This window comes from Corapipo altera, unplaced genomic scaffold, assembly GCF_003945725.1.
Source record: "Corapipo altera isolate COAL_440 unplaced genomic scaffold, ASM394572v1 75, whole genome shotgun sequence".
NCBI classification, from domain to species: domain Eukaryota; kingdom Metazoa; phylum Chordata; class Aves; order Passeriformes; family Pipridae; genus Corapipo; species Corapipo altera.
The window spans coordinates 3,947,865-3,973,667 of record NW_020884887.1 but is presented as its reverse complement, the minus strand read 5'-3'; the positions used below and the strand labels follow the sequence as shown (position 1 = coordinate 3,973,667).

Here is a 25,803-nt window from a genome sequence, read left to right as displayed (position 1 = left end):
TCACTCCCAGGTCACTCAGTGGTCACTCCCAGGTCAGTGGTCACTCCCAGGTCACTCCCAGGTCACTCCCAGGACATCGAGCCCTTCCCGAGCCGCCGTTGCCGCTCCCGCTGTCCCGGTGCTGCCCCCTGGCGGCGCGCGGGGAGAGCGGCTCGGCGGCCCCGCCCCCGGCCCGGCCCCGCCCCAGCACACCCCGGCCCCGCCCCTCTCCGGCCCCGCCCCCAGCACAACACCCGGCCCCGCCCCTCTCCGGCCCCGCCCCGCAATCGGCGGCTTCTTTCACAAACTGGGACAAACTTTTCACAAACTCGAAGGACCCCGGACCCCGCTCCCCGAGCTCCAGTAAAGGGAGGCAGCAGCTTTCCGTTGTGTTTTGGTTTCTGCTCAGGCCCGGCAAAAAGCAATAAATCCACCCATGGCCCCTGCCGGGACCGCTACCTGTGCCCCCCTTCCCACTGATCCCCCCGGGACCTCGCTAACGCTTTAACCGATGAACCCCCATCCCGAAGCACCCCCATCCCGATGTACACCCCAATCCAATGAACCCCCATCCCGCTGTACTCCCCAGTCCAATGAACCCCCATCCCGATGAACGCCCACCCCAATGTACCGCCCCACCCCACCCCATGCCGTGTCACAGCCCCCGCCCCAGCCGGGCCCCAGCCTGTGCTCCCACAGCTCAGCTTTACAGTGATTCCTCTGAACAGATTCCAGACAGATGCCGAGTATCTCCGTGAATGTAAAGTGATTTTTTTTTTATTATTTTTTTTAAAAATGCTGCTGTTTTATTTTTTATACAAACTAAAACACCAGAGGTCATTGAATCCTATATTAAATACATAAATTAAAAAATAACCATTCATAAAACTTTACATACAATAAGGATTCTCTCCTACACGTTAATACATATAGTACAGATACATGTCCAGTGTTTATCAAAGGGTCATTCTGCCAAGTCATTTACAATTTTGTTCTGGAATAGACACCAAAAAAATTGGGAACAAAAAACTATATATAAAACCACAGAGGTGCTGATGTGAGGGAGGGCAGGGGAAGAGAAAACCCTTTGGATCACCAGCAGCTGTGTGTCTGTTGTCTGAGCCCTGCCCCAGCCAGGAGAGCCTGGCCTGGGCAGTCCTCTTGGGATGCCACGGAACGGAAAGCAGTGGGGTTCAGAGGATGTTTCCCACTGAGATGAGGGCAGGGGGTTGGAAGATGAAGAACACCTACAGAAAAGTCTCCATGACCCCCCAGGCACATCAGTAAGAGAGGATGGAGCTGTGAGCCAGGCTGACAGCACTGCAAAAAGAGCCATGTCCTTCTGCAACCCTAACAGCCTAAATTCATCTCGCCTGACCAGGCCCTCATCTGAAGAGCTTAAACTGAAACTGTCTTCAAAATCTCCCAACTTGGTCAGTGGAGAAAAAGCAGCAAGTCAAATTGTGGTCAAGCTGATGTGCACTACCTTCTGTGGCTCACCTCCTGCCTCAGCAGGACAGAGAGCCTGGAGTGCTGGTACTCCTGAACAGGGACGGATGGGAGGGATCCAGGGCTGTATTTGCTGTCCTCAAAGGCTGCAGTAAATTGATTTTTATTTTGCTGGTTGGTTTTGGGGAGGGGAGGTTGGCTGCAGTGACTAATCTGAGGGGGGATTCTCAATCCTTTGCTTCAATGAATATCAGGAACAGCAGAAAACCCAGGATTAACAGTCCCAGGACAGAGAAGGGTCCAGAAAAAGGATCAAAAAACTAGTTGCCCATGAGATGTGAACTAAAACTGGAGGAGTGTACCAGCTGGGGCAGCTAAACAAGTCTAGATTCAGTTCCCCATACCTAGATTGAAGTATACTTTCATCAGCTATAGCAACGATTTCTATATACAACAGGGAATAGATAGGTATATGCATATATATGTATATATATGTACATATACACTATATATAGATACATGTATATATATATACACAAACATCAAACTCATTTAGATCTAGCTGATAGCAGGACTTTTGTATTAACTCATATCAGCAAGTGTGTTTTAGGCATGGCATGTGTTACGCTGCAGGGGGAGTAAAGCAGCTGGTTCAGCTCCATGGAGGGAACAGCAATCTTTGAAAGGTTTGCAGACCCAGGTCTGCTGTGGCCAGACCACCACCCCACCCTGAGCCCTTGGGAATAGAGCACCTGCAGGCACATGTGTACACACAGGAGTAAGGGAGGGCAAATGGGGTAAAAAAGAGAAATTAAATAAGACAACAAGGCTCAGAGAGTCTAAATGATGAAGCCTGCCACAAGATCAGTCAGTTTGTTTCTATCTGTGCCATAAACCTTCCCTATGATTGCCTGAAATAAATGTTTCCAGTCCCTTTTTTTTTTCTTTAGCCAAACCAGTGGTGGAAGTTATTGCACTGTCATTGAAACCATGTGCTGCTCATTCTTCTGCAAGAAGAGCTCAGTGCTTTAACTGCCAGCCCTAATGCTGAGGAAAGCAGCCTAATGGTGTGAAATTAAGTGGTGCTGCAAGAGGGGAGAAAAGAGTGAGGGGAGAAGAACGACTAGCCAATGAGACACACACCCCCTTTTTTGTAGCTATCAAGCTGTTGTAAAGCTGCTAGTGATCTCCAGCTGCCACAGGAGTGGGACAAGACTTCCCCTGGCTCCAGAACTTCAGGACTGAACTGCTGGCTCATGGAAAGCACGTGTACATTTGGGTCAACCTGATCCACAGAGTCTTCTGCTGAGGAAAAGGAATTTGAACAAAGAGCATGCAACGTACCTGCAGTTGTGTAACATATATGCCTACAAGCCTGTCTTTTAAAACAATGAACCAACAAACATACAGCAGAACTCAGTGCAGAACTCAGTGAACCCCTTGGCTGAACCAGAGTGCTTCAAGAAGACGTGGTCATTCTATAATTTAAATCAATTTTAAGGAGCAGGGGAAACAAAATCACTTGCTAATAGCTTCTAACATTTGATGGAAGGCTTAACACAATATGCTGGCATTCAAGAAATGAGGATGTAAGCAGTCTGTGGAGAAACTGAGCCCAGCATTGCTATGCAGTTGGGTGAATGGACATTACTGATTAAAAGCTATTCTGGCCAAGAAAAAAAGATATCTGTGAGGGGCTGGCACCCTTGATACTAGAGAACTTCCTCCCTGCTAAGGCCACAGAACTGCTCTTGACCTGACGAGTTGCTGTGGCAAGTGACTTCACTGCTTTGTGCCTCAGAAGCTTCATATGTAAAAGTAAACAGGCAAACAAAGGAGAAGCTCTTTGAAAAGCACTTTTTGATGAGCCGTCTGTGTGCGTAAGATGTTGGTACATGTGAGCCCTGTTTTGAAGGTGTAGGTAATGCACAGGCTGTATTCTGGCCCTTAATTTTCTAGTTTGTAGTACAGACATCCACTTCTCCCAGTTAAAATTAAGGCTCCATCGTGGAAGACACAGCCTTGCCACAGGAGCCCGAAGTCTGCCCAGGCACGACTCCATTCCCAGGAAAATGAAAGCCGAGGCACAGAGATGTGCACTGTCAGCCCAGCAGTGAGGGAAGGGAGGGTGGGTGCAGCTGGCTGTGCTGCTCCCCGCGGCACGGGACCCTCGCAGTGTTTGCTGCAGGGTGATGCTTCTCAGGGTCGTTTTTATAGAGTTCTGGGGGCGTGGACCTGTGACCCTCAGGGAGGCACCAGGGCCGGGTTCCAGGCTTTGTGATTAGAGAGGTAAGTAACGCTTTGAAATGCAAACTGCTTTTACCTGCTCTTAACAGTGGAAAAATCTAAACAGACTAGCAATACCTCTTACTTGTAATAAGGCTGTGTTCACTCAGCTTTTCCCCATTTTTGGTTTATGTGTCATTGATCAGGTAGCCAGCTAACAAAGTCAGTAGACAAGCTGAACCAAAATATTTGTTCCAAGCCAGGACAAAACAGTTGGAAGCTGATGCTTTGTGGATCATGTCAAATGGGCTTCCCCCGCCACCCCCCCCATCCTCCAACATTTGTTTTCTTTCTCAGAAGCTACTCTGTAGGTCCAATCCAGTGATCCTCAGTGGTTATTCAATAGCAAAACCAAGTATAGTCATTATTATCTCAATGGCAGTCTTTAAAGAATATGAAAAGTATCTGATAATAGACAGGCTGTTCTTCATGGAGGGACAGTGAAGAGAGATAAGGCTTCAACTCTGTCAGAAACCCTCCTTACACCACACACCCTCTTCTCCCCTTCCTTGGCCAAGGCGGGTGGTGCTGTGTTACAATCTCAAGCATAAAACGTGGTGACCTGTCCTGCCCATCCTGCAATAACCCAGACCGGTTTATTTTCCTTTCTTCCTCCCACATTGCAGCTGTCATTTGTTCCTGAGGTTAAAACCAAAGAGGGAGAGCAGGAGTCCCTGCAGTGAGAAAGCCGCACAGTTCAAGCCGAGCGCTTGGTTGTCACCATCTCCCCACGGCTCGAGTTTCTCCTGCTCTGTCCTGTTCACTTTTGATCCATTTGTGGGATGACAGGGTGACATTTAAATGATTGCCCTGCACAGCAGGGATAGATTTTTCTGTTGTAACTTTGGTTCCATGCCCAAGACACACTGACTTGATCAGCTGAAAGTGGTTCCTTCCCTTTAAGTTCTTCCCAGGTGATGTAGGTTCACAGTTTGTTTTTCTTCCCCTTTTGTAATTTCAACATATAGAATTTCATTAGATGCAGCATATATCATAGCTTTAGACAGGAACTGTCAGGTAACAAATTTTGAGTGATGGCTTTAAAATACAAGGTGGTTGCAGTCTTGGCTACAGGTTGTTCATTTTTATACTTTTTAAAATAGGTGTAAACAATATTCTCTTCATCAGGGGATGGAAGCATTTGCCTTTATAAGGACTTATCTGGGTGGTCGGGCACTCTAAAAATAAAAAAGAAAAAAAAAAAAGAAAACCTGTATCAGGTAAGTGGTAAGTTCCTCTACCTACCTATCCCAGCTGCCAAGATGCAATCTATCAATCAGGAAGCTGAAAAGGTCTGATCTTACAGCTACCAGTGTTAAACTGGTTTTGTTTGTCTGTATGAAAAGCATTTGTGAAAATTCCGGGTATTTTGCTAAGCTTGTCCATTTAAACCCCTCAAAGTCCAGCCCTCTGGTCCATAAAAGTCTCCATAGGCATCTTCAGATGAATAGTTATGCACAAGTTCAATGACTCTTGAACCAAAGCTGCCCAAAATTCACCCCTGACAGGAGACATGGCAGCAAGCAATACCCTTGTGGTGTCAGGGCAAGCCCAGAATTTTGGCTAATACAGCACTGAGGCAAACACAGAATGCTGCTGTCCCAAGGAAGCCTTCCCTATGGCTTTCCCTATGGAAAAGAACTTCAGTTCTCAGGTTTGCACCTAGGGAAAAAAGGGCATCATTTTCTCTTTGTTCTCTCAGCATTCAAGCCTACATAGTAAAATTCACTGGGTGCAAAATCCACACAGACCGCACTTCCTTATGTGATCACAAATAAGTGAATGTGTAAGTTCACAAACACAGAGAGAATGCAGGTAGGAAAATCCCACATAAACAGGAATTAGAGAGCTTCTGGTCTGCATACAGTATACTGCTGCACATGGTTTCCTCCATGCTTGTCCCTTGTTATCTCAGTTCAGCAGTGAGTGCTGTGTTCACTCTGGGCAAGAAAGAAACCAGAAAGTATAATCTGTGACTGCACTGCAGTTTTCTCTCACCTGGTGAAAAGGTCCATAAAGAATAAACTGCACCAAGGCATGAACAAAACCAAAGACCTTTCACCACCAAGTGGCTCCCTAGGTGCATTTCAAGGAGGAGTTGAGCTTTTTGTTTGTTTGTTTGTTTGAAGTCCCTTACGATAAGGGTAACACAGTTCACTTGCATCCAGTGGATATAAAGAAATATACTTCAGTAGTTGTAATAAGAAGAAATGCTGATGGCACTCTCCCCATGCCATTCTCACCTTTGCTGAGTTTGTCACCTGGGTAGGCAGGTTTTTAACGTGAGTGGGAAACACAAATCAATGTTAGTTATTCTCTCTGATTCCATGTATTCCAGCCTCAGAAAATATGATGTTATTAAAACCCCTCTCAATCTTGCCAACTCCATTCCCAAATTGCTTCTGTCTGGAGATTTTCCCTCAGGTAGTGAGGGGAAAGAATCCCGTGGAGGAAAACGGAGGGGTGAAGGCAGGGGACGAGGAGCTTACCATTGCCTTGTTTTTGAGGAACTGCTACAAGACTTGATGCTTTGGACCTGTGGAGTGCCTGGCCTTGGTAAAACACTCTACAGGTATCATGCGTGCTGTGATGCTGGGCCTGCTGCAGCTCTTACAGTTCAAGGGAGTTCACAGCAGTGCAGATCCTCTGGAAAAGCATTGAGTTTATGTATCCCACACACACACCTCACCCATAAGATTTTTCCACTTTCATTGCCAATGTCCCTTTCTCTAAGTCACTGTATCTCCACCGCTGTCACGGCTCCTTCCCCGGTCACTCAGCTCACCCTAACATGTCTTCTTGATTCCTACCTGGCATTCATAAAGCCAAATATTCAAAAGAATCCTTCATCTCCTTTGTGGTCTTAGGAGTAGCACAACCCAACAGCAGGCTCTCTGGGGCTGTAAACCACATTTCAGCTCTCGCTGATGCTTCCTGTCCTCTCTATGGGGAACTAGACCCCCATGTGCCCCCCGGACCAGCCACTATGGAGCAACAGTGAATTCCAGGAGTGAAACTCATCTTGGCACTGCAGTCAGAGCAGCCTTCCTGGGCTCACCAAAGTGACACCAAAGGGATTTACGCCTGCTGAACCTTAGATGCTGTGTAAAACAAGTGGAAAACCCACTGAAGGAGATTGGGCTGGGCTGGGGGGCAGGGTGTGGTGCAGGGAGGGAAGTTTGACACATCCCTAAGGGATCCATGTAAACCCCCTGCAATGACAGCAGTCAGTGCTGTAGCTGGGACAGTCCTGTCAGCCCTAAAGACAGCAGAGAAAGGCTTATGTTGCCTTTCACTACTAGCCCTGCTCAAGGAACGTGCCAGAGAGGTGGATCAGCTCAGGGGAGAGCGAGAGCTGGATGGGACCCAGCAGCCCCTGAGGGAAAATGACTGCAAGTGAATAACAGCAAATCTGCCAGAATTTTAGGAGAAATGTGGAGTTCTGACCTTAAACACCTCATCAGCTTTTCTAATCAGCCAATACCTCCCCTCAAATTAGGCCAAAAGGACATAAATGTTAGCAAATGTGGAGGTGGTGGTCTATTTGAGATGGTCTTGATTCTTCTCCTTTTCTATTCTTGGTTCCCCCCTTCCTGCTTTGAGAAGAGGGAAGGAATGGCTGCTCTGCAAAGAAGAATGCAGTCTGCCTTCGAGTACATTGCAGAGCTCATTGTGAGGCTGCTCAAACACATTTTTTCTTTGTATGCAGACATTGAAATGTTACAAGGCACTAGAGATATTTTCATAGGCTCCAGGACAAAAGATTAATCAGCATTACTGGAATTCCAATGTCAGAATAATAGGAGATTTTATTTTCTGTTTTGAGAAATGCCTATTTCAGAAGATATTGCTATATAATTGCAGTTCCTGAAAAGCCAATTTTCTTGTCTAGAGGGTCTGTAATTCTCAGCATGCCTTCCTTTCTCCTCTGTGCTGGCATACCAAACCATGCAGACAGTCCCAGGAAGTACACACTGGCATTTTTTCCCAGGAGTAGGGATTTTGTATTCTAAATTACAGTAGAATTAAATTTTTCATGTGAATCATATTTTTCTTTTCTAATGAAAAATATTCTAATGAAAAGATTTTTACGCATTTTTGTGAATGTTTTTGTCAGTTGTATCTACCACTGATGGTTTTTTTAAGCTTCAGAAAAAAAAAAGTTATTTTCAAAACTAATAACCATTTAAAAATCAGGAAGACAAGATTTCCTGATGAGTTCTAACACTAATGAAAATTTTAATTGTTATTTCTCAGGATGCATGCTCTACTGCAAAGGCTTCACTGCATGCTTCATCTTAAAAGAGACAGGATTAGGAAAAACTGTTCAGCAGTTGAATGTCATGAATACATTTTTAATCAAGGTGACCTAAACTGAGCAATGTTGTCCTTTGAGGTACTCCCTGGTTTTCTTTTGAAGTACTCTCACTCCACCACAGCCAATACCAGTACTGGTAAAACTAGGATGTATAAGCTTCTTACCAGTTCTGTAGCTGTACCAGAAGAGGCAAATAGTCACTAGAGAACCAATTCCATACCCACACAGGTGGAAAATGTAGGTGCAAAATGTATATACAGCAAACTCTGAACCTCCTATTACCCAGGTTTTTCTCGTATGCTGCACAAGGACATTATTGTAGCTGTGACAGGAACTGAAAAAGGATGACACTACAGGCAAATGGAAAAAACTCATGCAGACAGGTTCTTGCAAATGTCACTGTCAGCTCCTGTGAGTTTTCAAGGTGCACCTTAAATCCAAGAATTTTTTTTATTAGGAATCTCCCCCTAGGTTGACTGCTTGTTCTGGACTCCTGATCCTGCGGTACAGCAGAAGACACAGTCATGTATAACTATTTGCTGCTACTGCGTACAGTGAAAATTTTGGCTTCTTAATATTACCCTGTCCGTAATTTGGCTGTTTCAGAAGACTTTCTGATTTTTTTTCCCCACTGTGAATAAGTGAGAAATTGTAAAGTCACATTTCCACCAGTCACAGCCACTCAAAACATCTCGCAGCTGCTGTGCTGTGTCACGGTTCCCAGAAACCCTGCAGCAGGAACATTACTAAGTATGCAGTCAGAACTTAATCTGTTTAATGATCACTGGATCGAGGCAGCATGTTTTAAATAGCAGCAGCTCAATAATGATATTGGCTGTTGTTTACAGGAGCTGTGATCACTGATCTGTCCATTGCTCTGATTCTTTTCTACCGTTCGTTCCCCATCCAGCCCAACCTACACATATATTGGTGCCTCAGCCCATGGAAACATTCATTTTGAGGTCTGGCTGGACAAGGAGGCAGCAGATTCCATTTGATGTGGATAACTGAGAGTTGTGTCTGCATCTGCACAGAACTGAAATCCTTGATCTGGCTGGAACGAAGCACAAAGTAGGGGCTTTTCCTTAAAGGGAAAAGGAAAACCCACCGACCTGGACCCATGGCACTTAATTGTAATCAATACCTTGAATTGCACCTGGAAACAAAGGCTGAGCTGGTACAAATAGTGGAAGGACAAGGAAGAACATCTTTCACACAACTGTATTCTTGGCTTGCCTTAAGTGCAAAGCAGAGGAATTTATTCACTGACATAGTTGAAGCCAGAGCCAAGAGATACAGTGAGAAATTCAATGGTATGGGTCTGCCCCCAAATCAGAAAATTCTGCTCCCCCATTACATGTTCTTGAGACTAAAATAATGTTTTCTAGGCTGTGTTCTATTTCTGTTATCCTGGATCAAAGAAAGATTGTCCTATCCCAGCATCCCGGTTCTGGAAGTGGCTAGCCACAGATGGAAAAATGGGACCATTACAGTTCTTTGATTTATTTCCCCTTTCCCCATCTTCACATTGCTTTTTGAACTCTGAACTTCCAGCTGCAAAACATGCTGTGACAAAGCCTTCTTTACAACCCTGTATCCTTATCTATCAATTTCTGTTTCCTTTAAGCTTATCACACAATAATTGCTTGTACTTGAGGAGACAGTGAATGATAGCAAGCTATCCATCCATCCATCCATCCTGTGACAAATTTTCTAAACCTCTCCAATACCACCTTTTAACAGTGTGACTTCCTGAGCCAGAAAAATCCTTCCATCTCTCTGTCTCCCAGCAGCTCATCATTCTTCCTTCCCCTCCTTTGCATCCTTCCTACTGCTGGACACAGAGCTCTGCCTGTTACAACCTCCTGACCTGTGTCCTGAGTGTCACTTCAGAGCCCATCACAGTGTGTATATGGTTGAGATTATTATAACTGTTTTCCATCTGCATCCCTTTGCGAACATCAACATTGAATTTCACCTGCAATTCTCTTGGCTGTGTGATATTGTGAAATTCCTGTTAGCTTTTATTTTTACAATTCTGAGTAGCACAGTATCACCAGTAACTCAGCAGCAGGACAACCCCCTGTTGTGAACTATTACAAATTGACAACAACCTGCTGAATTCGCTGGCTCCAAACATCCACGAGAACACACAAGGATGTGATCCTCAGCTCTCTGCAAGAAGTGCTAGCTTTGGGGAAATAAATAAAACAGTCTTACCTTTCCAAGAGGCACATTGACATCAAGGCCAAAGAATAAAGGCAAGAGAGAAGAACAAGAATAGAAATAGAAACTGCAGAAGAAAAAGAAGATTGTGTAAAAACTAAAGGTAATGGCATTGTAAGCATCAGAATTATTTTTGCACTCAGCAGAACAATTAAGAGTAACTATGCATTCCAAAAACACTGTATTTCCCTAGTTACTTCTGTAAGTACCATACCACCTCCCAGGCTTAGAAAACAGATCCCACTCATTCCAGTGATGGATTACAACTGGCACAATATTGAAAGCCTGAGCTGTAACTGTTACTATGAATCCCCAAGGGTTGACTTAAGTCACAAAGCTGGAAATCAAAAATAGGATGGGGAGTATTTTTAAGTGCATTAAAAAACAGTGGCTGGAAATAGCCTGGGAATATATCTATGTATATATGCACATACACACACACAAAATATTTATCAAAGATTAAATTAATTAACAATTTAAATAATGTAATGTAGTATTGTAATATTAAAGTCTGTATCAACTGACACAGACTGAAAAGAAAGGACAGTAAATCACAACCAGTGGCTGCAGCTGATGGAGTGGAACAGAAAGGTCATGCAGTTCAAGAGCACTGGGTCCCTACTTTCAAACCACAGTTGATCAGCTTGCTTCAGAAGCATAAGAAAACCAACCTTCTCCTCCAGATCCTTAATTTGTCTCTTTTGGATGTCAGTTTTGTCTTCCAAATCTCGAATCCTCTGGAAATCAGGAAAGAAAGCATCTACCTTAATTTCTCAGTAAATCTGTTCCACTGAACTAAAAACTTAATGTTCCAAGTGCAAAAAGCCTAGAAATCCATTTCTGTGGCAGGGATAATCTTGTGTCATACTGTGACTCCATCCCCCCACCCTGCCAAGCCACAGCTTTACCACATGTTCAACTGCTCAAAATACGATCCTGCACACATGTAAATGGATTCTCAAACGCTGGAAATCAATATCAATGGTGGTTTCATTTCACATTATCTGTTTTTTTATTAATCCTTTGTTAAAGAGATGCAAAGTGTAAGATCATGGTTATACTCTTTGCGTGCACAGAAAAGACACAAAGCATGAAACAATTCTAAAAGCTAGATGCCAGGCTCCCTCATGGCCTGGAGCTTGCCTAAATTTGACCTCAGATTGTGTTCCTGTACAGCAAGGCTGAGTAGATACATGTGTGTAGTTCATTTCTTACCTGATGAGCCTGCTGGAGCAGCTCCATCCTCTCCTGAAGAATCTGGCAATCATATTCTCTGCTCTTCCTCAGCATCTGACGCCTTAGCTTTTCTACTGCTGTCCTCAGCTCTTCCTGCTGTTTTTCAGTGAGTAGTTCCCCAAACTTTATCACCGTTTCTTGCTGCAAAGCATTGTACAAGGTGGCCTCAAGCTCCTGGATCCTCTGGTTGATGCAATACCAAAAGCCAGTTAGAGATGAAACATGGTTTAAAGCACATTGGGAACTGGGGGGTTGGTGGCAGATTCCCTGCATGAGAGGTGGTCCCTGTGCTCAATTGTGCAAAAATGTGAAAAACTGAACTCAGAAAACGGTTCCGTGTTCTGGAAAAAGGATATGAACTTTTATTTTTAAAATATTTTAATACTAATTTTCACTGAAATCCTGTACTCTTACTTTTTTTTAATGCACTTAACAGAGATGGAGTTTGATAGAATTTTCATACCTATTTTAAGTGTAAAATATTTCACCAATTCTAAAATTTCAAGCCATTGTGCTAAAAAACTCCAGTTGGACAAGCTGACATTAATGAGCAATATCTGCCTTTAACTGTTCCAGACTTCAGGAAATGTTGCCTTTTTATGACATGAAAAGGCAAGATGTTGTGTTGAAGCCATGCAGATTGCATGCTAGTACATAAAAAAATGAGAAAAAAATCAAAACAAAAAACCCCCAACGCTAAGAAAAAAGCAAAAACCTCTCTTCCCGATTCAACAAGAGTTGTGTCCTATTGCAGGGCTGTCCAGTATGTGCTGCACAATTTCCTTTGTACATACCATGTATGCTTGGTCAAGAGCTTGTTTCCTGTAGTCTAATTCTTCCTCCAAATAACCTTTTATTTTGCAAAATTGCTCCTACAATGAAGGATAATTTGGACAGAAAAATGAATTAGTTACTCCAAATACTTCGGGAAGTTTTATGAAATCATCTACAGATACCTGATTCAGCAGGATGAGGAGACTGGTTCTCAACTGACTCTCTGCAGAGTTATTAATAAGGTACTAACTTTACTTAACATAACACTGCTTGCTTTCATTCAATAATTCATTAGTTTCTCACTGGTCCTGAATAAAATGCAATACAACAGCTGATGTTTAGACTGTGAATCTTATGAGACAAAGAGTGCAGGCACTTACATCCCTGAAAATTACTGAGCAACCTTTGAGCCCTCTGTACTTATTAATAAACAGTCATCCTCATGGAAAGAGAGAGAAAGCTTTCAAACTTTCACTATTTCTGTTATTCTGCTGTGGCATGTAAACCAGACTAGGAACAATTTCATGGATTCACCAATAATCAGAGAAAGGCTGCATAGTGCATTTGCCAATAGACTCTCCTACTTCTCTTTTGGCACATCAACTAAGTGTGACACACTCAGTGTCCCCAGAATGTGTAATAAGGAGAGTTTTCTTACCATATCACTTTCCAGTTCCATCATTTTCTGATGCAGAGCAGCTTCAGCTCCCTCAATCTGCTGGATCCACTGGAGGGAAGACAAGGAGAGCTGTAACCTGCTGTGTTTTCTAGGCACAGGAGCAGTGGGATATCTACAGCTTCTTGTTACTCTGTTTTTAGTAACCTATTGCTAGTTCTGGGCTCATCCTGGGGCTGTTCTCCTCCTGTGACAGAGGCAGCCAGGATGTCTGCAGGCAGCACTCGGCAGGGAAGCAGCAAGAGGGTCACCACTGCCTTGTCACTGGAAGATGGACACGTCCTTGGATGGGCAGGGAGCCCATTTCATCCCATGGATAAAGGCCCACAGTGAGGCTGTAGCTTCTCAAAAATAGCTTAGCTGGCCAGATGGCAACTCTGCTTGCAGAGGAGGAATTGTTCACTAGAGTCCTTTGAAGCTCACATGTTGACAAAACTGTTTTGCACTTGAGCCTCAGAAAGCAATTTTAACCTACTTTTAACCCCACTTTCTTTTTCATTTCCAAAACACAGAACTTAAAACACATACTGTCAATGAAATTTTGGGCACAGATCCCTTCAGAAGCTTTAGAAACCTCAGGCCTAGAAATCTCAAATTATATCTACTTGTGGCTTAAATGTCTGATGGTTTTTCATTCAGTTTTCAATTTCAAGTTTCGTTTGATATTCTTTTTGTACTTGCAGTTGTCTCTACTTCACAGCTTGGGCCAGATGAGCTTGATATTTTTGCTGGTTTAGCAAGGTGTTTGGGACTCTGCTGGCACAATTTATTTGGGGAATCACTTTAAATGCTAGAAAGTTTGACAATATTGACAACGACAGGGCATAAAATGTGTTAGATGAGGCTTTAGATAACACCTGAGAAAAGCAAGCACACAATTTACCTTTTCTGCCAAGGACAATACGGTGGAAGCCTGAATTATGGCCACTTGTTCTTCATTTCTTAAATTCTGTGACAAGAGAGTGAGGAAAGGAGAAAATTGGCAGCAGTTTCCTGTATGAATAAGGACAATCCAGCCTACAGACGAGGTGTACAGTTTTCAGAGGATCCCTGAAGTGCTGAATATCCTATTCCCATCGAAACATTCAGAGCCCACTGCTTCTGCCCTTCCATATGATATGGATTAATTGTATGTCTTCATTAAATTGCATCTTATGAGAAATGTAAACTAAAATTAGACCCATTTGTTTGTCTTCCTGCTAGTTTTACAAAGGTGAGTTTCCATTATTAAAGCTTTTGTAAAAATAATGCTGATTTACACCAGCACATGAATAGACAATCATGATGCTTTGGGTTTTTTATCTTGTACACTCTCTTAAGACATATCTAATGTTGGCCAGAGATACAGGATGATCTCTTTTATGTGGGCAGCAATGCCCTCTTAGAAAGCCACAGGGAATTTGATAATTATTGCCTATTTATGAAACTGTTTGGAGGAATCTTAGTCCTGAGGAAGAGTGGTTGACTCAGACTGCCAAACTAATTCATATGCTTTCCTGAGTGAATAGAGCACAGTCAGGCCCAGTTCCAAATATCAGTGGCCTCTGGACATTCTCCCCAGTCTGCTAAACCAGACGTAAAAGATGCATAATTTAAAAAGCATCTTAGAAAACAGACATAATTACAGATATCACTTACTGTACTGTACAATTTGCAGCTTGTAAAGGGAAAATATCTCCCATTTCAACTTACCCCATTATCACCCAGGATGTCTAACTGCTTTATGAGGTCTGGGATGCTGACATCCTGCAACGAGACAATAAGGTAAAGGCATGGCATGCACCTTTCACCATGGTTGCAATATCCATCCCTCCTATGAACCATGTGGAAATCAGCCATTTTGTTTTATCCTGTGGAAATGCATCACACATTGATTTTGGTTGTCTTTGAACCAGATTTTATCATTACGGTGAGAATTTTGAGTCTAACTGAACTGTGTCAGTCACCACACTCTTACATTAGACTGAGTTTAAACGCTTGAAATTTAGTGGCATTATTAGTAAGGGGTTATATGGGCAGCACCCACCACCCCTGCAGGGAGAAACACTTATAAAACTGACCTACCTTAACCCCTTCCTTCATGCAGTAGATCTGTAGAGCACTCACACCATCTGAGAATGGGTGAATCTGGAGATTAAATGGTGGGGACCGTCTCTCTCTTTCCTGCAAACAAATTGGCAAACATGCCAGAAGAAGATATTAAAATAAATGCACACAGAAAATGCCACAGCTGCTGTTTACATCATGTTTTCACAAAGCCACGCTCTTCATTTTACAAGTCGAAGGAAGAAACATTTAGACCTAGTCTGAAAAATGTGCCAAGAGGGACAGGATCCTAAACCCAAACTAATTGTTTTCAGGAGATTATTTGATAAATTATGTCAATTTGCAAATTGTCTGTGGAAAGGCTGTCACCTAGCTCAAGTGATTTGATTTCTGAAGCTTTGAAGAACTATGTGTTGTTGTAAACACTCCCTTCAGAAACAGGTGTTTGACTTTACACCATTAGGACACACAGATTACACATTTGCTATTCCGGTACCTTGTACTTTCTAACATCTGTGGAAAACAATATGGTCAAAAAAGTTGATCAGCTTAGGTACTTCTACATCTTTGTTGCTTAAAATTTACAAATATTTGTCCAGTTTTAAAGGACCAAAGACAAATAAAAATTTGATGATGGTATTTCTTATCCCTTTCAGGTATTCAGGCAAGCACAGAAGTGAAGACGAAACTTCACTTTCAAATACATTTTCAATTTATGAACATGTAATTCACTTGATCAATCCAGCTCCCTGCCACATGGAAACACAGCTGTCAGGTAGAACTGTGGGTCACTTCTATAAATAAGGGGAAAGTCTCACACAGCACTGATTTATGAGACCCAGGAAGGGCTCTGTGTGGCAAATGTGTTTGGCCTTGGGCAGCAACTGAAATGAACAACTGAAAAATAAACCAGCTTATAGCGGATATTAGAGCAGGTGAAGTTTTGGTTGGCTGGCATGACAAGAATCTCTAATTAGGGGCAGTCTGTGAAGAGGGAGCTTGAGGTCTGGCCTGTCCATACTTCAGCTCACAATTAACAGTGCTGGGCCTGATTTGTTGCTGTTTTATTGCCACATCACTTGTAAATCACTTAAAACCTTGCTTAAAGTGGGTGTCCAGTGCAAGTGCACTCTAATTTTCTACCAGCTCTCCTGTAAGGAGCCCATCCATCACCTCCAGCTCAAGGTTGCGGAACTCCAGCAGCTCGTTCTGGTCTCGGGCATCCTGCAGCTCCTGTTGCAGACGGTTGTTTTCTGCTTCCAGTTTCTCTATCTAACAGAAATACGTAAAATCAGGATCTCTGTGACTGTTACAAGAAACATTAAACATTTGGTGAGTAGTAGCTGAGGTAGCACAGGCTGTGCAAAATCAAAACCCTAGAGATGGTTCACAGGATCCAGACAACCCTCCAGAGTGAACACGCAAAACTTGGGAACATACCTTGTCTAAAAGTTCTTGGTTCCTCTTAATGAAAAGCTGCTTGTCTTCCACCCAGTGTGAGTCCTGTTGGATGAAGCAGTACTGTTACAAAATAATCAAATTCCACGAGGCCGGGCACATTTATTGACAACTGGAGCCACAATATTCAGGCTTTAAAATCCTACAGGAACAAACTGTCACTTACAGATCAACATATTAGTCTACCAAGCTGTAGCAAGAGTTCTGACTTTGCCAGACCTGCCTGTTTACTGACCAGCAACACTGCATCTCATGGAACTTTATACTGAAACTGTGCCAGGTATTTTGTAAGCAGAGCGGGTAAGATACAAAATAGGAAAAAAAAATTACACAATAATTACTTACCTGTCCTTTCTGTGCCAAAGTTTTCTCCAGATCTTCTATTTTGGCTCTATACCTCTGGACTTCAGCTTGGAGCTGCTCCTGAGCCTGTTGAAGTCAGGCACAGCATTAAACAGTAACAAACCCAGCACTGTGACTGGTAGTAAAAGGAAACCAAAACCAGCAGGGCCTGGGTTCATGGGGTTCATGCTGTCAGTTCCACTGAGTGAGAAACCATTAGAAAGATTCGAACTCAGTTCGAACTCAGATGTTTTGTGCCACCTCTCAGACTGGCACACAGATGACACAAGGGAACACAGTGGTGGATCAGCCCCAGCTCCCCACCCAAGCCTGTTATTACCATGAATTGGCATCAGAGCAGCAAAACACAAGTTCAGGTACTTGGGGTGCTCTGCTCAAAGACCCTAGTAAAGGGCAGTCCCTGAATTTAAAAATAAAGGTGCTTAGTAGATGACAGTGGCAACAGGTAGTGGGAAGAGGCAGTTACTGCTGCTGAGGGGGTCTTCAAGAGCTGACTCAACAAACTAGTATGATCTCACAGCTGACTACTTTGAGCAGGAGTTTGGGCTGGAGACTGCCTAAGGTCCCTTTCAGCCTGAATGATTCTATAATTTTATTAAAGGCACAACATTTTTAGCCTTGGAAGGTTTACTGTAGCCTGCATCACCTAAAATTTGAATTCAATTTGCATTTCTCTGTTAGAAACATTCAGGTGTTCCTAAAGTAGGTGCAATGTGTGCTTTTGTGAAATCCCACAAGTCTTCATTTACCTTTAAAATGCAACCCTATCATATGCAGGCAAAAGATGAGAAAACCTTGTGATTCTGTGCCAGGCTGCAGAGTTGTCTGCTTTGGCAGACCTGCCTAACTGCAGAGTTTTCAGGTTCAGGTGGAGGACAGCCTCTTGTGAACTGAGTGATTAAAAGTCACTCTCTTTAAAAATGCCCTCAGCAAACGAGTGAAGAGAGATCTCTGTGTCAGGGATGTTGTATGTAGTCCATTCCCCTGTACGTCCCTTCCAGGGGTTTGTATGTCCTGAGAGCAACGAAATGCTGGTATCCCCAAACAAATACTGACCTTGGCTTCTCTTTCAGCATCTATGACCCCTCCTGTCTGCTCCTGCAGCAGTGCATATGCTCTTTGCAGGGCCTGGTACTCCTTTGTCAGCTGCCGAAACCGCAGCTCTGACTCTTCCGCTGCTAAACCCTGAAGAATAGGAAGGGACATGTCTGAGCACTGGGACAGCAAAGCACTGCCAGAGCAAAGAATGCAAGTGGGATTTGTTAAGCAGAGTAGCTGGTTTACAAGTCTTGATTCAAATAGCTTTTTGAATCACAATGAGCTTGCTGGGATATGAAATAGTAAGAATGGGGAGTTTATATAGCATTTATATGTCTTTAAGGTGAAAGAAATGTTTCCTTGAAGGGGGATAGGAAAAAGAACAACCTCAAATTGCAATGTAGTAATAGCTGTAGACTCTATGGACCAGGTTGTGGAAGAAACCCTCAGCATTTCGGTATATGAGTAACCAAAATAAAGGTCAAACTTAATGAAATACTTATCACTCAATATGCACTATAAAAACCTAAGTGTTCTTTAGAGCCTGACCACTTTTTTTGGAAGTCGTAGTATGAAAACCTGTATTTGCTTACCTCATCCAGATCTTACCTCATCCAGATCATCATCTGGGGTTGCTGGTGTCCTGTCTGTTCTATATGAGGCCACAGAGGATGTTTCAGAGTCCATGGAATCATCATCATACCCAAAAAATGTATCCACCACATGTCTCTATAGAAGGAAAAACATGATTTCTGAACCTTCTTGGAAACTCATAGCTTGAGTTTTGGAGGGGGGCAGGGGAGAGTTGTTGTTACTTAAAAGACAAGGTATGAAAAATGAGCAATGGGCTTCCCCTGCAATTACCAAATCCAAACAAACTCAAACCACACTGAAGATTAGATCTTGTGCTGGTGGAGAATGAGTTTGCTGATTAACTTTCCCGAACCGAGGATCTGTCTGAGAATTGTTTTGTTAACCACAAAGCTCTTCAAAAGACATCTATCAACATGCAGACTGGTGCACAAAGGTAATACCACAGAGAGCTGGAAATGTGTGCAGAGTGTCTCCTCTCATGGACACTGCTGATACTTTTAATGTCTCGGTGCTTCTCTCGCTGATATTGCTGTTGGACTAAGAGAGTGAAAGCTGTGCTCATACAAAACTAGCGTGAAGGAGCTTTTATCACATCTTTCCAGGACTGCAGTAACCGGCACATGTTGCAAGAGATTGCTCACACTGCACAGTTTGGTTGTATGTCTGACACTTCACTATCACCAGTCTCAGCACCTGAATTAAATCAAACGAAAATGGTCAGATGTGTCCTGTGAAGGCACAGATGTTTGACCCTGCAGGCTTGGTTTCAGGTACAGATTTGAGCATTTAACTACTTGGCTTATGAATAATTCTGCAGACAAACTGATCTATGAGCAATTAAGACGAACTTCTGCTTTGTAACATTTTTCACTCTTGCTGACAGGTTAAAACCTTCTAAACCTGGAATTCAGATCACACAAAAAACATGTACCAAAGATGCCAATTACCCTTTGTATATATTATAATTTTTGTTCACTGTGTTGTCAGGGGAAGATAATTGCCATATTCTCTGATGTTATGCTCTCTGGTTTAGAAATAAAGTTTACTGATGAAAACACTTTTCAATCCTTGTCTCCCAGTTGTGTCTACTGTGTATTGCTTCACAACCCATACAGAAACAATGTGATGACACGTCTAGGATTTACTGGTCTGAAATTCCCCGTGTGTAGGACAGTGTTGCATTACTTTCACAGAACATGCTGATGCACTAAGGGATGTCCTTGGAGGACCAAGAGCAAGCAAGCAACCAGTATTTATGCTTTTTGGAGATGGGACATGAGTGTTGCAAAGTCATTCTTCACATCTAGCTGATAAAGGAGCTATTTGAACCACTACTGACTACTCAGCTCTAAAATCATTGTAAATTATTCCAGTTTTGGATTTAACCCAATTCAGGCTGATACAAAGGCCTGTGGAACCGAGCAGGAGAGAACAACACTCAATTTCTCAGGCAGGAACTTCTGCTTGAAGAGTAGAGATGCACAAGGATTTTGCTTTAGCCCATATGTGCTGTGAAAAATAGATCATGGAAAACAGTGGGAAGGTCTCTTGAAACGTAAATAACTCTCAGACTAACAGACCTTGAGACCAATATTTATAGAAACCAGATGGAAGGGTGATTATTGCTATTTCAGGGGGAGGGGGGAAGCCCCATTTTGCTGAAAGTAAAATAGCTGCACACCCTTAAACGAATTTCGGAGTGGATTTAAAAAGCTCTCCCAAAGTAACTAAGGTGTTTATAAACCTGATCATTAAAGCAGATTGTTATAATCCACAAAGCTCTCTGTAATCTGATTGCTAAAGTGTGTTTTCCTACAGAGCCTACTAGCATTTTGTAAACTGAAAACAATTTTTCTTCTTACCTTAATTGGCTTTGAGCTCCTTTTATGCTTCCTGCGACGAATGAGTTTCTCCCTGTCCTGGAAAATAAGATTAAAAAATTACTCTCTCTTCTCTTCTTTGCAGCTGTAGAAGGCCAAACCTACAGAGGAAATAAATCATAGAACTTCCAGTGGCTCTCTGCATACACTCAAACAGGAGTCTGATTCCAGGTGGAAGGGAGGATTCATATCCAAATCTGAATGTGTGTCAGCTGAAAATCACCTGAAGAAAGCCCTTGAGCAGCTGTTAAACAACAGGAACTGAGGGATTGCCCTCCAAAATCCCTGTGAGACCTTGTGCATGGGACTGGTTTGGACCTTGCATGAGGGGCTGTCTGTCCTCCCTGCCAAGGAGATGCTGCCTCTATCTCAAAGTCATTAAATGATGGGAGTGTTGATCTCACCACTCCTGGCAGTGATGTCCCAGAAGAGACAACAGCCTGTTTTGGAGTCTTTCTCCTTCTCCTCAATATCATAATGCAAAGTCAGCTGACAAACAAATTGCAGCATTAAATGACAGAATATGCCTTGTGAACATGTAGGTACCTTCCCAAGCTCCACAGTTCTTAGTCTGCATTCCTTTCTGGAGCTCAGTTCACACACAGTGTTATGCTTTGAGCTGCAGAGGCTGATGATGCACCAGAAATTCAGTTAAACTGCACACATGCACACCTACATCTAAATACCTGCAGATGTTAAAAGTAGGCAAAGTATTAACTTTTGGACCTCTGGTTAGAAGAAGAAATACCACCACTGGTGGACAGTACACAGCAATCATTCCTAATTTCCCGGTGCTCTGGACATACCCTTGTTAACTCATCGATTATGTTCTGCTGTTCTATGACCTGAAGCTTTAAGAATTCAGTTTCTTGTTCCTCATTGGCCTGATCCAGGTCATTGAGAGATCTTAACTTCTTTAAAGGGGGATGTGATGTTATTTTTTCTCTCTGTGGTAAAAAGAAACAGATAAAATAAGATCCAGCACCTAAAAGACCATCTTTTAGTTAAAAAATTAAACATTACCTCTCATTTAAGCCGTACAGCCCTTTTAATATGCTTCAGCTAAACCATTTTTATTAATACCCATCAGTGCCTTTTAACAATAAAGCAGCACAGCAAGGCTGAGTTCTTCAACCAGAACAACAAAGTTTTATCTAACTATGGTGTGTCAATACAGCTTCTACAGCAGCCCTTAAAGGTCACATACTGTAGTTCTTCCCTGGCCATGCATCAAGATGCCCCCAGATGTGGCAAACAGAGTTGAACCTGTCCAGTGGGTATGCAAATAGTATCTACTCCCATGACCCCACGTGCTTACTGATGCTCAGTGTATGACCATACACAGTGAGGAAATGGACATGCTGTACTCATGTGAAGGACAAGCACCCAGTCAGACCAGGAGGGAAGGCAAAAAGTGGTGGTAACAGATCTGTTTTAACTACAAGTCCATATCCTGCCTGCTCCTGAGTATGTGTGGGAAAAGAGGTGGCTACAGCCTGTGGGAATTACTGTAGCCACACACAGCTCACTAAGGTTCATGATTTGGGCATCCATAGCATGAAGAGCAGATGTCAGGGAGCTGAGTTAGAACATATATGCTGTGTGTGCAGATATGCACCAGCAGTGCTGCCCACTGATGCCTAATGCATGCAGATTCCCCAGTCCCTTCTCTGTTCTGAGAGAGCCCAGGGGACTGTGATCTGCACTACCACTGCTGTGGAAGAATAACTCTGACCCATGACACCTGCAATAAGTTTATCTGTCTTCTGGGCATGGGGGAATTGCAGTCTTAAAGTGGATTAACCTTGTAACACTAAAGTCTTTTTTTCTATGAGACAAGAAAGTGAATCTGATCGTCTCAGCCTAATCACCAGGAAAGTTGCTCCCACTGCAGGGCACTCAGCCTGCTCAGGACAGTGGCTGCTGCAAGCCAGGGACAAGGCCCACAGACAAACTTAGCAGGGGAAGCTCATATCTGGCAACCCAGAACATCCATCTCCCTGTTGATTAATGCTAAAGCAACATCAGTGCATGTGTAGGGGCCTGGATGCTGACTGATACTCAGGGCAATCCCCCTTGAAGGATATGCAGACATAAATGCTTTGAGCTCACTTCATATAGCCCCTACATGTGAAATTTATAGCCCTAGTCAAATTTAAACACCACCATTCTCCCTTTCCCATATCCATCTATCATGTACATGTTTTATGGAAAGAAGTATGTGCTCAGTGCCACACCAGAACTTAAGTTTGCATCATCAGCTCTAACAAGAATATATACATGCAAGATGAACATTATGCTGGTTGAAAACATCACTCTTGAAAGCTTCCTTTTTGAGTTCCAGATGCAAAATAGAACAGTAGGACACGCTTCAATAATGCAACCTTTTTTTTTTCTTCTTTTTTTTAAGCAATTGAAACTTAATATTCTAAATTTGGAGATAGAATTAAAGACTGTGACTATGCATTCACCTAAATATATTGCCCATCTATGCATAATACACAGAGTTATAGTATGTAAGTCTATAATAATACAGACCTAATCACAACTGTATATTAGCAATAGTATTGCACTCTATATACAACAGATACTCTCTGTGTATAAACACATGCATACACTATGAAGATTTGGCCACCAAAACAGACATAGATCATCCATTTTGCTCTTCAGTACCAACCATTTCTATATTTTCTTTAGTGACTGCTTTGAGTTTATCTTCCATGCGCTGCAAAGACTGCATAAGTTCATCATTTCTCTTCGTGAGGCACTTGTTCTTTTCCAGAAGAGGTTTACATTGTTTCTCAGCTTCTCGGACACGTTTCAACTGGATTGATAATAGTAATAAATAATTGTCATGAGAGACATGAACATACTTGTAATTTGCAATCTTGATAAGACACTATTTTGCAATTTTGACATCAAGAACATTGAGGAGATCCAAGCCAGCTAAACTGATATGAAAGGAGTGCATTAAGAATTATAGCTCAGGAATAAAAAAAACGAGTTGAACTTATCACACTCATCCTTAATCGCAGAAGTAGGAATGTGAACAAGTCAAAAAACCAGTGTGATTCAACACACAGGTATCAGTAGAGGAGAAAATCAGACAAAGAGATCAATTCTCTGTTGTCCATACTCCCTAGACCCAGTACTTTAATATTCTCAGCCTGGTCAAATACTGGATAGACACTATAGACCCTATTTCATTTACAAGTCTCACCACACACTGCTCTATGCTCAAAAGTCAAGGAGGAAACAGCAGCATTCATGTAGAATCCTACAAAGCCTCAGTGCCTCAACTTCCATTGTGATTTTGTACTCACGTTACTTCAGTGAAATTACTACTTAACACTAGGATAAAAAAAATCCTTCTCAGCCTCCCCTCTCTGCCTTTCCTTATGGCTCTCTACCTCCTCTCTCTGCCAGAGCAAAGCTCACACACCAGTTCATTTCGTTCATCGACGAGCAACGTGTTCCTGTCCTCCAGCTTGCGGATCGTGGCGTTAAGCTCCGCTATCCTCTTCTGGTTCCTGCGCAGGTCCTGGGGGCAACAACGTCACAGTTACTGATCCTCCTCAACATACATGCTCAGCCAACCTCAGCTGCCATCACCAACAAGTTGTCTTTAGGGACTCTTACAATACCGAACATGCCGGCAAAAATACATACATTTTTGGAAGGAATACTTTATTTGAAAACGTTGTTTGAAAAAAATAAAGAAAACCAACCAGATGATAATTTTTTAGGATGGGTAGAAAAAAGCTAGAATATTCCAATTTTTATGGCCTTTTCCTACAGATTGCTTCTATTTACTGAGCTACTACATCAGGTGAAAAAGCAAGGACACCCTTTCAGTATGAATTGCATTTAATTTCTTATTCCTCATTTGTGTATGTGCTTTCACATATACTTTGGTTGTGTAAACACCTTCAGTTTAGTCTCACAATGGGTGGGTTTATATATACATTTGTTGTGCAAACATCTTTGGGTTAGACACACAATGGGTGAGTTTACATATACATTCGTTGTGTAAACATCTTTGGGTTAGTCACACAAGGGCTGAGTTGCATGCTTTGTGAATGACATTTGTGGGAAGGCTAAGACAGACAAAAAGGAAGATCTTCTAAGAGCCTCATGGATTCTCCACCCCCTGCCCCTCCCAGCCCATCCTCCTAATTTTATCTGGTTTTGAGGATGCATGTTATCAAGGCAGTTATGGCCATCAAATGATTCTTTCAAAGGGGCACTAATTACTTAAGAAGTTTTAGATTTGTAAATAGAACAACCGAGGAAACAAAGTTTTGCCCAACTAGCATTCTCTCTGAAGACTCTACAGACATAATTTTTCTGTAGTGAATAAGACAGAATGTTTTTCAGGGCCTGAGAAGCTATTTCAGCAAGCAAAAGACATCCATGCTTCTGTTTTTCAGGGACCAGTAAAACCTGCATACAGGGCTGCTGCAGTGCTCTGAGCCATCTCCAGCCCTTCCTGGGATCTCTCTCTTGGGACTGCTCATGTTACACTCTGCCTCCTTCACCAAGAAGAGCTGCTCATCCAGAGCTTCCTTCTGCAGCTGCAGCTTCTGCACGTAGCCTGTCTGTGTCTCCAGTTCTTTCTCCAAGGAAAATATGATCCTGTCTTTAGCCTTGATCTCGTCCATCTGAATGAGAGAATACAGAACAATATTACTGTGTGAAAGCAACAGCATCTCAGCCTTCTCCAATCTTGTAGTACATGATTTACTTAAGAGCACTGTTCACCCCTCAAGTCTGCTCTACCAAACTGCACCAGTTTCTGCAAAACACTCTTGCAAAATAAAAGTACTATTATCTAGGAATGATATGAATCACTGCTTGAAAACAAAAACTATATCTATGTTAAATTTTGCCTGAAGCTGCCAAAGATCCTTTCTGGTCTTGCAGCTTTCTAGGCTTGCCAAAATCCTCCCCATAGCATTTTTCAAAGGGTAGGGCTAGGTGATGATCTCCATTAACTAGATGTCACTCTGATACAACTTCCTCCACTCTGACAGCAATACAGTGCCATTGGAAACCATTGTGTAAGTCTGAGAAAAGTAATTCTGGACATGTTCAAGGTTCTTATGCAAGTAAATAGCCTTCAAAAGCCTCTCATCAGTTGCTAAAGATAAAACCATATAATACATATGTAGAACCTGAGTTGATTTTACTAAATTGCTTTGTTTCATCCTGAAATTCACTGCAGTTCTTTTTTATACTAAAAATCTGAAAACAGCTCCTCAATTTCAGATGAGAAAAAAAGAAGAGTAGTTTGTCCTCAGGGTGAGGCAGAATGAGTAAGTGCCAGTGTGGTTTGGAGAGTCTCAGTGGGAGCACTAAACTGGGGAGTACCATTCCTACCACGGCACAGGGAAACAAGGCAACCTGCACCACTGCTGCTGTGGGCCTCTTTTTGTTCATTTTCCCCAGTAATTACTGAAGGCAATGCCAAGGCCAAATCA

At 42.7% G+C, this 25,803-nt stretch overlaps 1 protein-coding gene across 2 annotated transcripts in view; it reads right to left on the bottom strand.

Annotated features, from left to right (window-relative positions):
- Positions 1-740: 740 nt before the first annotated feature.
- JAKMIP2 (janus kinase and microtubule interacting protein 2) overlaps positions 741-25,803 on the bottom strand; it is a 47,817-nt gene continuing 22,754 nt past the window's right edge. For both annotated transcript variants that reach the window (XM_027643277.1, XM_027643278.1), the window contains exons 4-22: positions 24,775-24,984; positions 23,766-23,864; positions 23,001-23,147; positions 21,130-21,270; positions 20,306-20,362; positions 18,459-18,578; positions 17,868-17,996; positions 16,794-16,877; positions 16,431-16,493; positions 16,164-16,262; positions 15,009-15,107; positions 14,637-14,690; positions 13,828-13,893; positions 12,927-12,995; positions 12,289-12,366; positions 11,474-11,677; positions 10,930-10,995; positions 10,253-10,325; positions 741-4,892 (exon numbers count right to left, since the gene is read on the bottom strand). In XM_027643277.1, coding sequence (XP_027499078.1) covers positions 10,275-10,325; positions 10,930-10,995; positions 11,474-11,677; positions 12,289-12,366; positions 12,927-12,995; positions 13,828-13,893; positions 14,637-14,690; positions 15,009-15,107; positions 16,164-16,262; positions 16,431-16,493; positions 16,794-16,877; positions 17,868-17,996; positions 18,459-18,578; positions 20,306-20,362; positions 21,130-21,270; positions 23,001-23,147; positions 23,766-23,864; positions 24,775-24,984 — 1,836 coding nt within the window. In that variant the 3' untranslated portion in view covers positions 741-4,892; positions 10,253-10,274. The remainder of the gene's footprint in view (positions 4,893-10,252; positions 10,326-10,929; positions 10,996-11,473; positions 11,678-12,288; positions 12,367-12,926; positions 12,996-13,827; positions 13,894-14,636; positions 14,691-15,008; positions 15,108-16,163; positions 16,263-16,430; positions 16,494-16,793; positions 16,878-17,867; positions 17,997-18,458; positions 18,579-20,305; positions 20,363-21,129; positions 21,271-23,000; positions 23,148-23,765; positions 23,865-24,774; positions 24,985-25,803) is intronic.